The 13,807-nt window shown below is 39.8% G+C and overlaps 1 protein-coding gene across 1 annotated transcript in view; it reads left to right on the forward strand.

Moving 5' to 3' along the window:
• The window catches only part of LOC109987945 (pro-neuregulin-3, membrane-bound isoform), a 361,472-nt gene that overhangs the window by 214,075 nt on the left and 133,590 nt on the right, over nt 1–13,807 (forward strand). The window contains exon 2 of the mRNA XM_020639228.2: nt 7,429–7,558. Within this exon, the coding sequence (XP_020494884.2) occupies nt 7,429–7,558 (130 nt within the window). The remainder of the gene's footprint in view (nt 1–7,428; nt 7,559–13,807) is intronic.

Genomic DNA, 13,807 nt, shown 5'->3' on the forward strand with positions numbered 1-13,807 from the left:
TGTGTTAACATTTAGACTGAAACTTGGTGCTAGGCACACCTTGCTCTTTGAAAAAGCTCATCAAACATAAAGCTCATCTGAATCCTATCTTTGACATGTCTGCTCTTTGCCTCTGAAATTCTGAGAAACCCAATCACATCTTCACCCTGTTTTTTCAGCCCCATGCACAGCAAAACAGCTTTTTCCCCCCTTATGTTGCTGTTTGCCTGCACCTTTAAAATATATGTTTGTGTCACAGGATTTCTTTAAGGGAGAATTTTTCAACAAACATCAGGATACAACCTATATCATCTTCCACAGTGCAGACGATATAGAGAGTCAGGTTTTTATGCTTTCTGGAGGGAAGAGCACATGGTATTTCTCCTGTGTTGAACATCTGTTGTACAAATGAACCATCTGAGGCTTCAAGCAAGACTTTCTGTTTGTTTCTAACACCTTTCAGATGGTTTGTTCATCAATGAGTCCAGTGTGCACCATCAGATGGCCTACGCTGTGTGCTACCAATTAAGCCACAGCTCAAGCATTTAATATTTATCTCATCTATTTTAAATGTGCAGCATGAACACAATCTAAGTATCAGTTTGATAGTTTTAATTATCACACCACAGGCACAGGCTGCAAGCACTGCAGAACCAGTTCCATCATTTTACTTTTTTTTACACACTTGGTTGTTCAGATATTCCTATGGCAGAAATCCACGCAAGTCAAAGTGTCTGTTAATAAAATGCTCTCATAACAAGCATCATGCATCTGTTTAATCCTGCTATTAGTCAAAGAATCACACCAGTGGGTTCTGTTTTGGTCCAATAAAGTACCATACAATTGTACTGGGTGGATTTTTTATGAGGACAATATTTCATAATTTCACAAATGATTAGTCTTTCTCAATTAACGTCTCTGCATGTCAGGGACAGTCTCATAGCAGTCCAACTTCAATACAGTCTGAGCAAGGCTAACTTCACAGCAGACCTACAAGTTAGTCAAGGAGAATATTTTACTCTATTTAACCACAGTTGATTGCTAGCTAGAATGTTTAAAATTTCCAAATCACAATGTACAAAATTCAACTAGTAATTTCACCTGGACTTTACCCTATGTTTTAAAATGGGAAATTCATGTTACAGCATTCTGTTGATTTGTAACATGTCCTATTCCTGACTTGGGTTGCTGTGCTCTGACTTCATTGGCTCTTTGAAACAACAAATGAGAGGACAGATTCCAGGATTTTGGCTAGAGGGGGATACCTTAAACACCATTGTGGAAGTGTGAGGCCACTGACCTTTATGCCTATCGAAATTATAAATGAGTGAGATCAGGCTGAAATCTCAAGCCATATGCTTGTTTTTTTCCCAATTCGGTGGTTTGGAGAAGGCTATTGTTTCCAAATGTCAATAACTCCATGCACAATGAGGTCTATGTAGCAATAGATTTCAAAGGTTAGTGTGGATACCCTGTACTGGCCTTAGCAGACTCATGCATCTGGAGGCCTTGTCTCATCTTTTAACCAGAAATCCTTTCACATATCTGAATTATACCAATCACATTGTTTAATCTACATTACTACTTTGTGTACATGTGTTAACCTTTGTGTAACAATTCTGTATGACAGTGCAGATTGAGTTTGACACAAAGCTTCCAATTTCTTATTTGCTGGTGCTTCTACTAGAAATGTAAAATCACCATAGACACTCCTTACCGATACATTTTCCCTGTAAGACTCAGCTCTACCACCTCCAGCTGGCTCTCTTTCCTGTTTATGAAGTGCTTCCCCTCTACAGCTCTGCTTACAGCTCAAACACCTGCCACCTGAAACAGCTAATAAGCCTTCTCTCCTCACCACAAAACACCGTGTCCTTTCTTTTCTTGTATCCTTTGTTCTCTAGTCCCAGGACCTCTGGTCTTTATTCCAGCTCTCAAGGCCAATCAATAGTTAAAAGGGCCAGGACTAGAGAGACCTTCGTATCAGTTAGCATTGCTGCCTGGCAGGCTGGCCTGCCGGTTGCCTGTCAGTCTGCCACTCTGGGGGAATGTCATCCATGAAGGACGCCATCACTGCCAAGCTCACAGGACTGTCATGCTTGTGCCCCCTCAAACACATCAGGGTTTTGGTACACATGCATGTACAGGGAGGAAATGAGTGGACATGAAAATATTTGTTAGAATTCTGCAAATATTTTCAACCATGTTGGTAATGTTACCTCAGCCTTCAGTGTCAAGATAAAACAAATGTATGACATAAAGGTTTAACTGATTAACGCCCGATCATTAATTTGTTGGTTGTTGTCAGCTCTAGATAAAATATGACTTAAATTCTGCTTAAGCACATTTTGCTTAACTGCCCCTTTGAATGTAATTAACTAAGAAGAGATTGCAACACCAGCAAAGAAAAAAATGCACATTTGTTAAGAAAATCTGCTTTAGCAAGGCAAAATGATCAATATTTAAACAGAGCAACTCTCACAATATTTAAGCATTCATTTAGTGAAAGTCCTTCGGAAAAGTCAAAGAGTAAGATTCATTTTAGAATGTCTTTTTCTTCTGTTTGTTAGCTCAGTGAAGCTCAATGCTACATGGAAATGACACAAAGAAATGTATCACCACACTATAAAGTCCATTGTCCAGTATGACATGGATGAATGTTTCTATATTGGACAATAAGAGGAAACAAGATAGGAAATGTTGCTGACCTGATGCTTCTGGACCCTTTGTTAACTGAACTCATGGCTCCCTAGCAAAAACAATAGAAAGATGTTAAAAAAAAGGAATTATTTGATAGTGAGGGGTAAGAAGAAGATGAATAGATAAACATTGTTAAAGGTTCCTGATGATAAAGGTATCACGTGGGTTTGGTCGACTCTATTGCATGTTTTTGATGCAAAAATGTTTGTCTTCCATATCCTACTCATTTGAACTCAAAGTATCTCAAGCCGTTCAACATTTCAAAGAAAACCAATGCTTTTTCAAATACTTAACATTTTTTGACAAATATTTACAGTAGTTTAAAAAATATACCAGGGAAATTATGAAATTAATTGGATGAAATGAATCAAATTCAACAGGGTATGATAAAGCCCATGTCCTTAAAGTTACACATTTAATGGTTAAGTACAGAATCAAATCTATGGAGTACCCCACTATCACAGAAGTTTGAGCCTTAGCAGGACATATATCTTTACCTTAATTGAGGGTTTTAAACCTGGCAACAAACTGGGCTCTGGATGAAGGCCACTGTCCAGAGTGGTGATAGCTTTCTTCACTGCTATTTGGGTCATGTAAATGAGTAGTATGAAAGCCTATTTTGATGGAGACAGGGTAACAATATCAGCTCTCCAAATTGGTATTCATGAACTCCCAAATTTAGCCTGAATATTCCCTCACTGCCGAGGATTTACAAAACGGAAGAACAATAATTAAATCATGAATATTGCATCACTTAGCCCCAGTAGTGATTGGTTTCATCTTGGTGTTGATCTCCTTTGCATATTCAGCTCTTTGCGAGTCTTCCAGACAGTTCAGAAATGGATCTGATTGGTCTTGTGATTCAATTATTTAAAGATCATTGCTGCTGCCCTTTCTCCTTTGCAGCCAAAGTTGTGCCTTAATGCAAAGGAGAAAATCAACAGATTCCTCAAACCTTCCTAGTTTTCTTCCTATAGGCAGAGAGATGGAGACAACCGAAGGAAAAGAGAGATTGAAGTTGAGAGTTGTGTTATTCAGCACCCGATGGTTTATTGATCCCTGCGCTGCTTCTCTGACTTTCTCTCTTCACAGCAGGGTGGGGTAAATTGGACTGTTTTTTTCCCGCAGTGATTGACGTCTGCCTTCAGTGAGCAATGTTTTCAAATCCAGCAGTGATATTTTCAGCCGACCAAAATGATTTTTTTTCTGTCAACTCTGGCATTCCCTCTTAAAAATGACACAATTCTTCGAGTTCGTGCTGCTTCCGAGCTGACAGGTGACGAGTGTTAAGCTAAACAACCTACAGAGCATTGTGACAACTCTGTCAACAAGAAAACAAAGGGGGAGAGGACGACAAATGGCACTTCTGTCACTTATTGCCAGGGCTAACAAAACAGCACAGCCCAGTTCAAGCATGAAATCGTGTCTGCAGGGAAATCCTTTATGTTTGAAAATATTCTAGTAGCGTGGCAGTGCAAGAGCTAAGAAAGAAGCAGCAGGGCTTTGAGATTCTGGCCTTTGTTTTGAAGTGTGTCTGTATGCAGAATGTGAAGCAAGCCAAAGAATTCATGTCAGGACATACAAATTGGCATTGTAATAATGTGAATTCTCTCCCACTCTATTCTGAGTGTTCTCTCTCTTTTTGTGATTCAGTGGGAACTAACTTCGAATTAAAACTTGAGAAAGTTCATAGCTACGTGTTTATTTGGACCGATGTTTATGCTGTGCATTTTTGTCATTTCTAAGTTGCAAAACTGCAACCCATAAGTGGGATAATAGTAGATGTTAGAAAATAAAGATGCAACTTATTCTTAAATGCTTTGTTAACCTGTTTCTGGTAAGTGTAGCTTGATTAAGGTAAGATAAATATCATGTTAATTGTTACAAATACATACATCATTTAGTTTTACAATGTGCAATCTTAATTCACCTACTGAAATCTGGATCAACAAAACACATCAGCAGTGATCATCAACTGGTGGCCCACAGGCCACATCTGGCCCCCCAAAGCTGCCCATGCGGCCCCCAGAATATCAATGGGCGATTAAACAATAAAATGAAGAACTTGCATTAGGTGACACTGACTTCTTCACATTGGGCTTGACAGCTGTCAGGGCTTACATTCAAGCATATTTTAAAGTCCAGCTCCCACAGTCTCTGTCTAGAATAAAGCTGGCCCTTGTATAAATATAGTTAATGACCCCTGCTCTGCAGTCAACAGTTTGTCTTTGGCTGATTTGCTTCAATATCAAGAGGGTCATGCAAGTTACAGATCATCATTTTCACATTATTCTCAAAAGAGATCTTGCCAAACTTCAGGTGTGAAAGTCTGGAATGAGCACAGGCAGACACACTAGGCTTGAATGGCCTGCTGTGTCACCCATCAGCATCATTGCACATGTAGCACCACAAAGGGGAAAACAGGCTAATAAACAAGGATTCAATGTAGATACAATTAGTTTATAATGTATAGCATGTTATGCAATGCTTGTGCTTTCACAGTTGGAGCCTCATTATCAAGCTGAAGGTTACCTAAATGGAAAAAGTTAATGTTTACTATATTTTTACTCCAGGGCAGTTACATTACATAAATGATTTTACATTGAAAAACAGAGTAGAAAACTTCTACTTTGTCACTTACTTAAAGTGCTGGGAGGTTCAGGTCAACACTGAATTACTTACTATTATTGTACAATATAAAGTGTTTGCTATTTTAACCAAGCTGTTTTGGATCAAAACCCAAGGGGATGTCCAGATTGTTTTGAGTGTGTTGGCCCAACCAGGAAATATTTATATAATTGTGGCATGAAGTATGTGTCTGACACATGTACCATTTTTGTCTCCATTAATCACATTGTGTGTAACTGATTACTCACAGGTGTCACGCTGGTACTCCTTTGTATGTGTGTATTTTTATGACTAAAAAATAATACATGTTTTTCAGTAACAAAGTACAAAAAAACAAACAAAAATGTGCTCCACTGAAAGGCCAGAAAAACTACAAGCATTCGTTTGTACAGCCAGTAGTTGGTTTGAACATAACCAGGCAAAAGCCAATTCTAATTTAGGATTTGGGGTGACCAATCAGATTTTGACCCCACAGAATCCCCATGCCTTTACCTTACCAAACAAACCATTTCATGTTTAACATCAGTTCTTTAACACAGAAGGTCCTTTAAACTGGCACTGAAAAATGTGAGTATATTTCACAACCTGGGCTGAGAACGCAAAGCATAAACTCATCTTGATGTGTTGATATGATGTTGTTCCTCTTAAATATAATACAGCAGTTGTGGTTTCAATTAGTTTACCTTGTTGTCTAAAGTGTCAACTTTGTGGGGGATGAAAGCTACGACTTTGATTAAGTCCCTCATCTTCAGCATGTTGACTGCTTCACCTAATAAAATCACAACTCACTGCTGACTCAATCCAGCCTTCTCCCCTCTCACAGGGAAACTAGTCCCCCAGCAGCCAATTACCAAGGGTTGTTTAGGATCCCTTGAGCCTCATCACCATTCGGCATCTCATAATTTCACCCAGCAGCCCCACACTCAACCCTCAAAGTGCTGATTAAGGGATTTGAGGGTCTACTGAAACCTCTCCTCTACTATCCACCCCCCCCCCCCCCCCCCCCCCCCTCAAAAAAAAAAGAAACACATCTTATTAATAATCCCTAAGTATCTCTTGATTGAGAAAGCTCCAGTTCATTTGAATGCATCTTCCACACACCATTAAAGGACAATCTAATGCAGTAATAAGTATAGTAGTGGTAATAACATCCTGTAAGTACAACTGATTTTCAATCACTGAGGCAGAAAGTTGTGGATCATCACCGTTCACACCGGCGACTTTAGAAAACATGGCTAAGGATGGCCTAATGAGATCCAGAAGCAGACTCGTTTTTCATTTGTAAGCATCAAGGAAACAGTCAGCAGTCTGCTCTGGTGTTAATAAGAACATCAACTGTGGCGCAGATCTGATTTCTTCCCACGTCTGAAAGCCCTGCCCTTACCAACTGCATCAAAAACATGCATGATAGATGGCTGGGTACCAACTCTCCAACAGATCTACGTTTTCATTCCTCTTTTCCTGCTTTTATAGATTATCCACAGCAAGTCCACAAATAACTCCCAACATCATTCATTGAACTGTACAGTTTTAAGGATCCGGTCACTTTACCATATTTCCTCTTAAGCTGTAGCTCCACTTATTAATTTCACTGATAAGCTCATCCATTAACTCACGCTAAGCAGATTCCCCTCAATTGTGTGTACTGTCCACACTCAGCCATGCATGTCGTGATAAATCGCTGAGAGAAGTCAAGCTCTCCAACAGCACTCGTGTGTCCACAGAGTATTAATCACAGCAGGACAGATTATTACCCGTCCTCCATCCATCTTTTTGCTGGGGCCTAAACAAACAATAGTGTGCTGCTATTATCCACAATGTGCAGTATGTTATGAGACAGACACTCGTTATGGATCCCTGGATGGAGAATAAGTAGCCTCTGCTGGAAAACTGACTCACTGCTCCATTTGTTTCTGCGGCAATTTATGGATGATGCAATGATTTATTTGAGGAATTGTAGACTAAAGAGACAATAATTAAGTTTGAAGAGTAAAAAGCTGCTGGGAGACAGTTAACTATAAGCCTATTTGTTAGAGGGATAATGCATTCACAATAAAGATATTTATATTTTGGGTTTGACTGTGACTAACAAGACGTTCTTTTGTTTTTTTCTCCCTGCAGCATCTCCAACAGTTCCTCCCCTGCATTCGGAGCATTTCAAACCCTGTCATGAGAAGGACCTGGCTTACTGTCTGAACGGAGGTGAATGTTTTGTCATCGAGACGCTCAGTGGACCTCACAAGCACTGCAAGTAAGTGACCTAGCCTTTTTTTTTTATGTTGTTATGGTTCAGGGAGTTACTGCTCTTTGATATTTTATTCTTCTTCTCTTTAATTTTGATTAGCTTCCTTTGCTTCCGTTGCTTAGAGTTGGGCTTGTCTGTAACCTCGACCAGACTTTGTTAGAAACTTTGGATGGATTCAGTTTGAATATAGTTTTGTGTTTTGAAAAGAAATCTAGCAGATAAAATCTGTTATTTGTTGGACTTCTAGTCTGCTAGTCTGGCACCAAATCTATAGCTAGGATTCTTTTCATTTTGAGAAAGGTAGTATACTTCATCAGTCATTTATCTTGGCAAAGTTAAGGTCATGCAGATTTTTGTGACAGTTTGTCTGATTTAAATGGTTAAATGAGTGACATACACCCTCAGGTTATCACAGAAAAAGGTCCTCAGTTTAAATTATTTTTCCTATCAAAAATGAAATGCTTTCTGGTTATCCTACCAGTGGTATTATTCATCTTATATTTACAACAGTTGGTATTGATTTCAAGATGACAAAGTCATAATATTGGATGTCTCCAATCCCAGTTTAGTGCTCTTTTCTGCAAATAATCTGTACATATTAAAAGCCATGGTTTTCTCAAACACCCTTTTTATATATAGCAGCTGCCAGACTATCCTGAATCTGTGCCAGAGTTTACATATTTAGCAATGTATATGTAGGAGTTTGTTTAGAGAATATCAAACAGCCGTGATAATACAGATTCTATAGAAGTGGATTATAGATCAAGAAAGAGATGCTGGTTTGGAGATTTAGTTGCAAATGGATTTATTGGGGTTTGTTTGGAACAAACTATAAAAACAGTGTTTATATAGATGATATAGGAGTGGATTATACAACAATATAGAGATGTTTATTTGGAGATCGTGTTACCAACTGTTGAGTGTTTGATAGTCAAACGATTTACTGTGAAGAGCTCCTTTCATTCTCTATTCGCTGTTGGTGCACATCTATAGGAGCTTCGGCTTTTTAGAATCATCCTTTACACTTTACACAGCTTAGTCTCTGCAGCTATGTGTTGTGTATTAAAGCATAACCTATTTATATGTGTGTGTTTGGGTGTGGGTGCATGTAAGAATTGGTTTTGCCACCTTTAGTGTGTGTGTTGTGTTTCTTAGTTGTTCCAGATTTGAGAGTAGAGCTCATGGGCACTTGGCCTGTTCCAATGTGGGGCCTTTTACTAATTAAGTCCCAGAACAACTTCTTCCAAAATCTAACCCCAGGACTTCCACCCGACCTGTTTTTCAAAGAGCCTGTCTTGCCTCCCCTGGGTACATGTTTATATCCGTTTGTTTGTGAGTATTATGTAGATAATGATGAGGGGTGAGTTTTTTTTTTTGGCTCGGCAAAGTAAGTCACTGGATTGTAAATTACAAATATGAACATGAGATTCAGCGATGCATGTTCACATATATGCAGATGACATCTTAGTGTATACACATGTTTACAGTGTGTGTGTTTGCATCGACAACATTACTAGAAAAATTACAGTCACATGGTAAAATTGTTATGAAATGTACTTGCATGCTTCAGGAGCACTAAATATCATTCTTATGTACAACCTTATTTTGGAATTCTATTTGTTTAAGGTATGGGATTGAATCCCAGAAAGTCTAATATAGAAACAGACTTCTTTTGGTATCTGCATGCAAGCTGGCACAGTTTTAGGTCCATGTAGTCCATCTAGTCAAACAAGTTGAGCACACTGAGTCTTGTTGACTTGACAGAATGACGTATCAGAGCAGTTGCAAGATTCTGAAGCTACAAAAATGCAGGGATCATAATTTGGATTTAAGTAATTCAAGATATTGCTCCTTGAGGGTTAGAATTTAGTTATGTTTCATTGAAGCCACTGTGGTTGAGCAATGAGCCACTGTGGTTGAGCAATGAACAATGAGGTTTATATAGCATAAGTCAGCATGTACTAACAAGGTTTCTCTAACCCGCTATGCTGACGACCTGCACATTTCTTCAAGAATTTAGACCGACTGGTGGCTTGTGAGTGTATTGCATGGGTGAGAAACCTGCCTTAGTTGGTCTTCCGCTGTTTTGAGTATATTATGCACCAGTCTAATATCAACCAAAACAGCACAGACAAGTTTGTTTTTTAGTCTTCTATTTAAAAGCAACAGGGGTTAAAAGACACGAGTGGAATCAGGATGAGAAGACGGAGAGAGAAAGCCGGAAAGATAGACAGAGGTGTAGGCGGACAAGGAGTCAGAGAATGGGGGAGGACTGTTTCCCTCCTCCCATGCTGGCCTCCGTTGCCAAGACAACACAATCTGGGACTGCAAGCAGAGCTGTTAAAGAGCAGCGCTTTGCGATGTACTCTGGGATGGCCTTGAACATTCTATCTGTGCATGTTAATGTGTGTGTTCAGGTGCGAGAAGAGAGAAAAAATCCTTTCCTGCTTAATGGTGTAGCGGTGATCTTTAAAAGGGGCAGTTATGAACCATCAAACAGGCTGACAGACGCTCTTAATTGGAGAAACAGCCGGTATGGTCATGCAGTAAAACTATGAAGTATGATTAATACTTTGTTTAAAATAATATTTAAAGTTAGATGGGGTAATATTTTATACTTTGGATTCAAGCAAAGGTAAAAAAATTGGTCATGTTGGAATAAAACTTTTAATATGAATATTATTATTATGTAATATACTTCTTGGCTTTCTCTCTTAAGTGACAATAGACCAGAAAGCAAAGACTGTATAACGATGATTGACCATTCTAGGAAAAAAGAGATAAAACTTTACGCTTCATTTGACACCCTGTCTAATTTATCCTAATCAGCAAAAAAATGACAAATTTAACCCCAGGCTCAGGATCAATGTATAATCTGATTCAATTTGTGTTTACAACAAATTGAGACAAATCAGGTTGTAAACGTGTGATCAATCAGGGCATTTAATGGCGATAAATTAAGTCCAATTGTGGCCCTTTTTGTCACGGAATTAATCATTTTTTATATGCCAAATGAAACTCGATCCTTTTTGCAACGATTTTCTCCAAAGAGTCATAAGTATCAAAGTGCCATTTCTGACCCGTTGTAAAAAAAATGTGTGCAGCCTGTCCCCCAGAGCGCTGTTCAGCGTGTCGATGTGCGACGCGTGTGTTTGTCAACCCCAGGGGGCGGCACATGCAGAGAAGGGAGGGATTCAACATGAGTCATGAGGCCTCTCTCACTCTCACACACACACACACACACACACACACACACACACACACAGATACAAAAATACACATGCACGCACACACCAGTGCTCACTGCTTTGGGCAGCATAGTACAGCATTCAATCATTAGTGCTCAGCTAACCAGTAAATTAGTCAGTGTGCTAAGATAATATTTTCAGAACATGGCAAGAGGCCAAGGCAGTCAGTTATAAAAGAATGTGATGCAGAATTTGATAAAGTACTTTCTCGGCTAAGCAGGATTTCCTCAAAAAGGAAAAAAACTCAAGTGCAATTACTTTTCCCTGCTGCCCTATTTGCCTCTGCTCCTTTCATTCTTATTCACTCTTTACTTTAATTTTAGTTGGCTCTAACTGTTGGCTCTTCTTGCCTGCCACTGTTTATTGATTCTGTCTTTGGTGCTACGAAAGATATGATGGATTTGATTTCTAGCCTGTTTGTTAGTTCTTTTCTTCTGGCAGAAAGGACCTCCCTCAGTCTAGTTAGCAACAAGGGTTAGCCAAGCTTGTTTCATTGCCCTTTGTCCAAAAAGGCTGCTGCAGAGCGATGGAAAGGCAATCTCACCTGGCAGAGGTAACAGAGGGTTGGAGGGGATCGCTGAAAAGCTGCAACCACTGAGACCAGGGTCACACACACACACACACACACACACACACACACACACACACACACACACACACACACAGACACACACAAACTAACACGCTGGCACAATTTGTGTGGTAGACGCTGGGATGTTGGAACTGACTGTGTTGGAGGTTATCAAGCTGACCTCTACACCAACCAAGGGTTGAATAGTGAAACCATCCCTTACAAACAAAAAAGGAAATGACTGATGTAAGATTTCATATCAGTAATCTGGTTAAAATGCCCACCTTCCTACTGCACACAAATCTTGAATTGCATCTGCATCCAGTGATGAAAGTACATAAACAGCTATGTAAAAAAAATGCATTCCTTTTCGTTCTGTCGTTGACTTATTTTACCTCATGAGAGAGCATTTTTACTGAGGGTTTTAGAGAAAAAATAGCTCATATCCTTAATGTTGTCATTCATGCACACTGCATGTTATTGTTCTTAAATCTTCATTCACATTTAATTTTCTTTTGGATCATCATGCTGTTCAATCAAAGCTTCCCCCCCTGCAAGCTCGATCAAGACCTGGTCCCAAATTGACTGGCAATAAAAACAATTGGCAACTTTATACAGTGAGAACAGACAACCTGAACAGCAGTTGGCACCTTAGTTGTGACTTCTCCCCATTCTAATGTCCTCCAACCAACTTCACTGAAGAGGAGAAGCAATAATGAAGACCAGTTAGAATACACAATCTGCAATAACATTCAATGAGCAATAATATCCTCATAATGTGCAATAATATCTTAAGGTCTACATAAGACTTAAAGGGGTCATATTATGCTTTTTCTGGTTTTATATGCTCTTTAGTGTGTTTTCCAAGTGTCCTGTTCATGGTTAGGCACATCTATGTGCAAAAATTCAAAGTCTGCGGAAACGCGGCTTCTCCTACCTCCTCCTGTTAGCTGCAGCATTAGCTGCATGTAACGCTCGGTTCTAGCCCCCCTCGAAAAAAAAAAAAGTGCCAGTGTGACGTCTTGTCAGTGTGAGATCACTGATCTAAGCCCATTGGCTCGTTGTGGCAAGCCCAGCAGCTCATGTTGCAGGCCCGTTAACTTCTGTAGCACGCCCACGATATGCCGTAGCCTGCGGTAGCACAGTAGTGCTAAGGTGCTAATGTTTTTGCTCCCCTTGGAGCCAAAGTGTCTGCATTCCCAATATGGTAAAAGGGGTCTGTCATTTTCTAGAACCGTGCTGAGCAACTGACCAATTACGGCAGAGCCGACAGGCCGACCAATCAGACCAGACTTGGCACACGTGTGGACTCTGAACGTGGGCACTTCAGAGCCTTAGAGAGATAGTCAGAAGTGAGCCGGTGCATGGAGCGGCAGTACATGAAAACATACATTTTTTTCGAACTTTAGCTATTGTGAACATACTTTAGTAGGTACATGGATTAAATATACGAACCCCAAAAAGGGCAAAATATGACCTCTTTAAAACTGCAGTTGTTTTGTTACATTGTAAAAACTTTTTGTATCTATCTTTTTGTGTTTGAGTATGAAGTGATTGGTACTGCATATTACGTGAATTCTTAGCCAGCACTCATGAGAATGAAAAGTTGGGACTTATATATTCATAACAAGCAAAGAGGACTACATTAATAATAACTAAAGTACATAGACGTGGTGAAGTGCTGTAGGAAGAAGTGAATGTTTCTGTAAGTATAAAATGGCCATCACTTGAAAACAATGATTGCAGTGTACAGTACTTGCGCGTTCTAAAGAACAGGAGAGAAGAGGGAAGGCTGTGCAGAAGGCCAACCACTTCTTTCTGGGGTGTAATCCTTCCTGCCTCTCTCACAATCCTCACAATCCACCATCCCGTCTCTCTGGACTCCTGCCTTTCCTTTCCTGGGCGACCCCGGGCTCCTCCAAAGTGTTCAGCCACAGACCAGCACAGCCGGATTGACTTGGGCCTCAAAGGTGCAGAGATTGGGTGTTCGGTGGAATACAAAACATTACCTTTGCCGCTTGTTAACACACACACACACACACACACACACACACACACACACACACACACACACACACACACACACACACACACACACACACACACACACACACACACTGGCAAGCCAATTAACAAGAGGCATGCATGAAATTGAAAAACCAGCAGCAATAACACAGATCTAAGCTGGCAGTAAACAAGGAGATTAGAATGCAACTGAAAACAGAACAGGCACCTGAAGCAAGGAGTGAAAGACTGACTTCATGCACCAGTCGGCATTTCATTAATAATATTATATATGTTCCCTATACACTATTTCACATTAAATCAGTTTAACAAATAGCATCAAATGGAAAAGGAAATTATACAAGATGTGCATCAACACGCATCATGATGGCATGAAGAAACTGACTACAGAAAGGATGAAAAAACATCCAA

This window comes from Labrus bergylta, chromosome 10 (genome assembly GCF_963930695.1).
Source record: "Labrus bergylta chromosome 10, fLabBer1.1, whole genome shotgun sequence".
Taxonomy (NCBI): domain Eukaryota; kingdom Metazoa; phylum Chordata; class Actinopteri; order Labriformes; family Labridae; genus Labrus; species Labrus bergylta.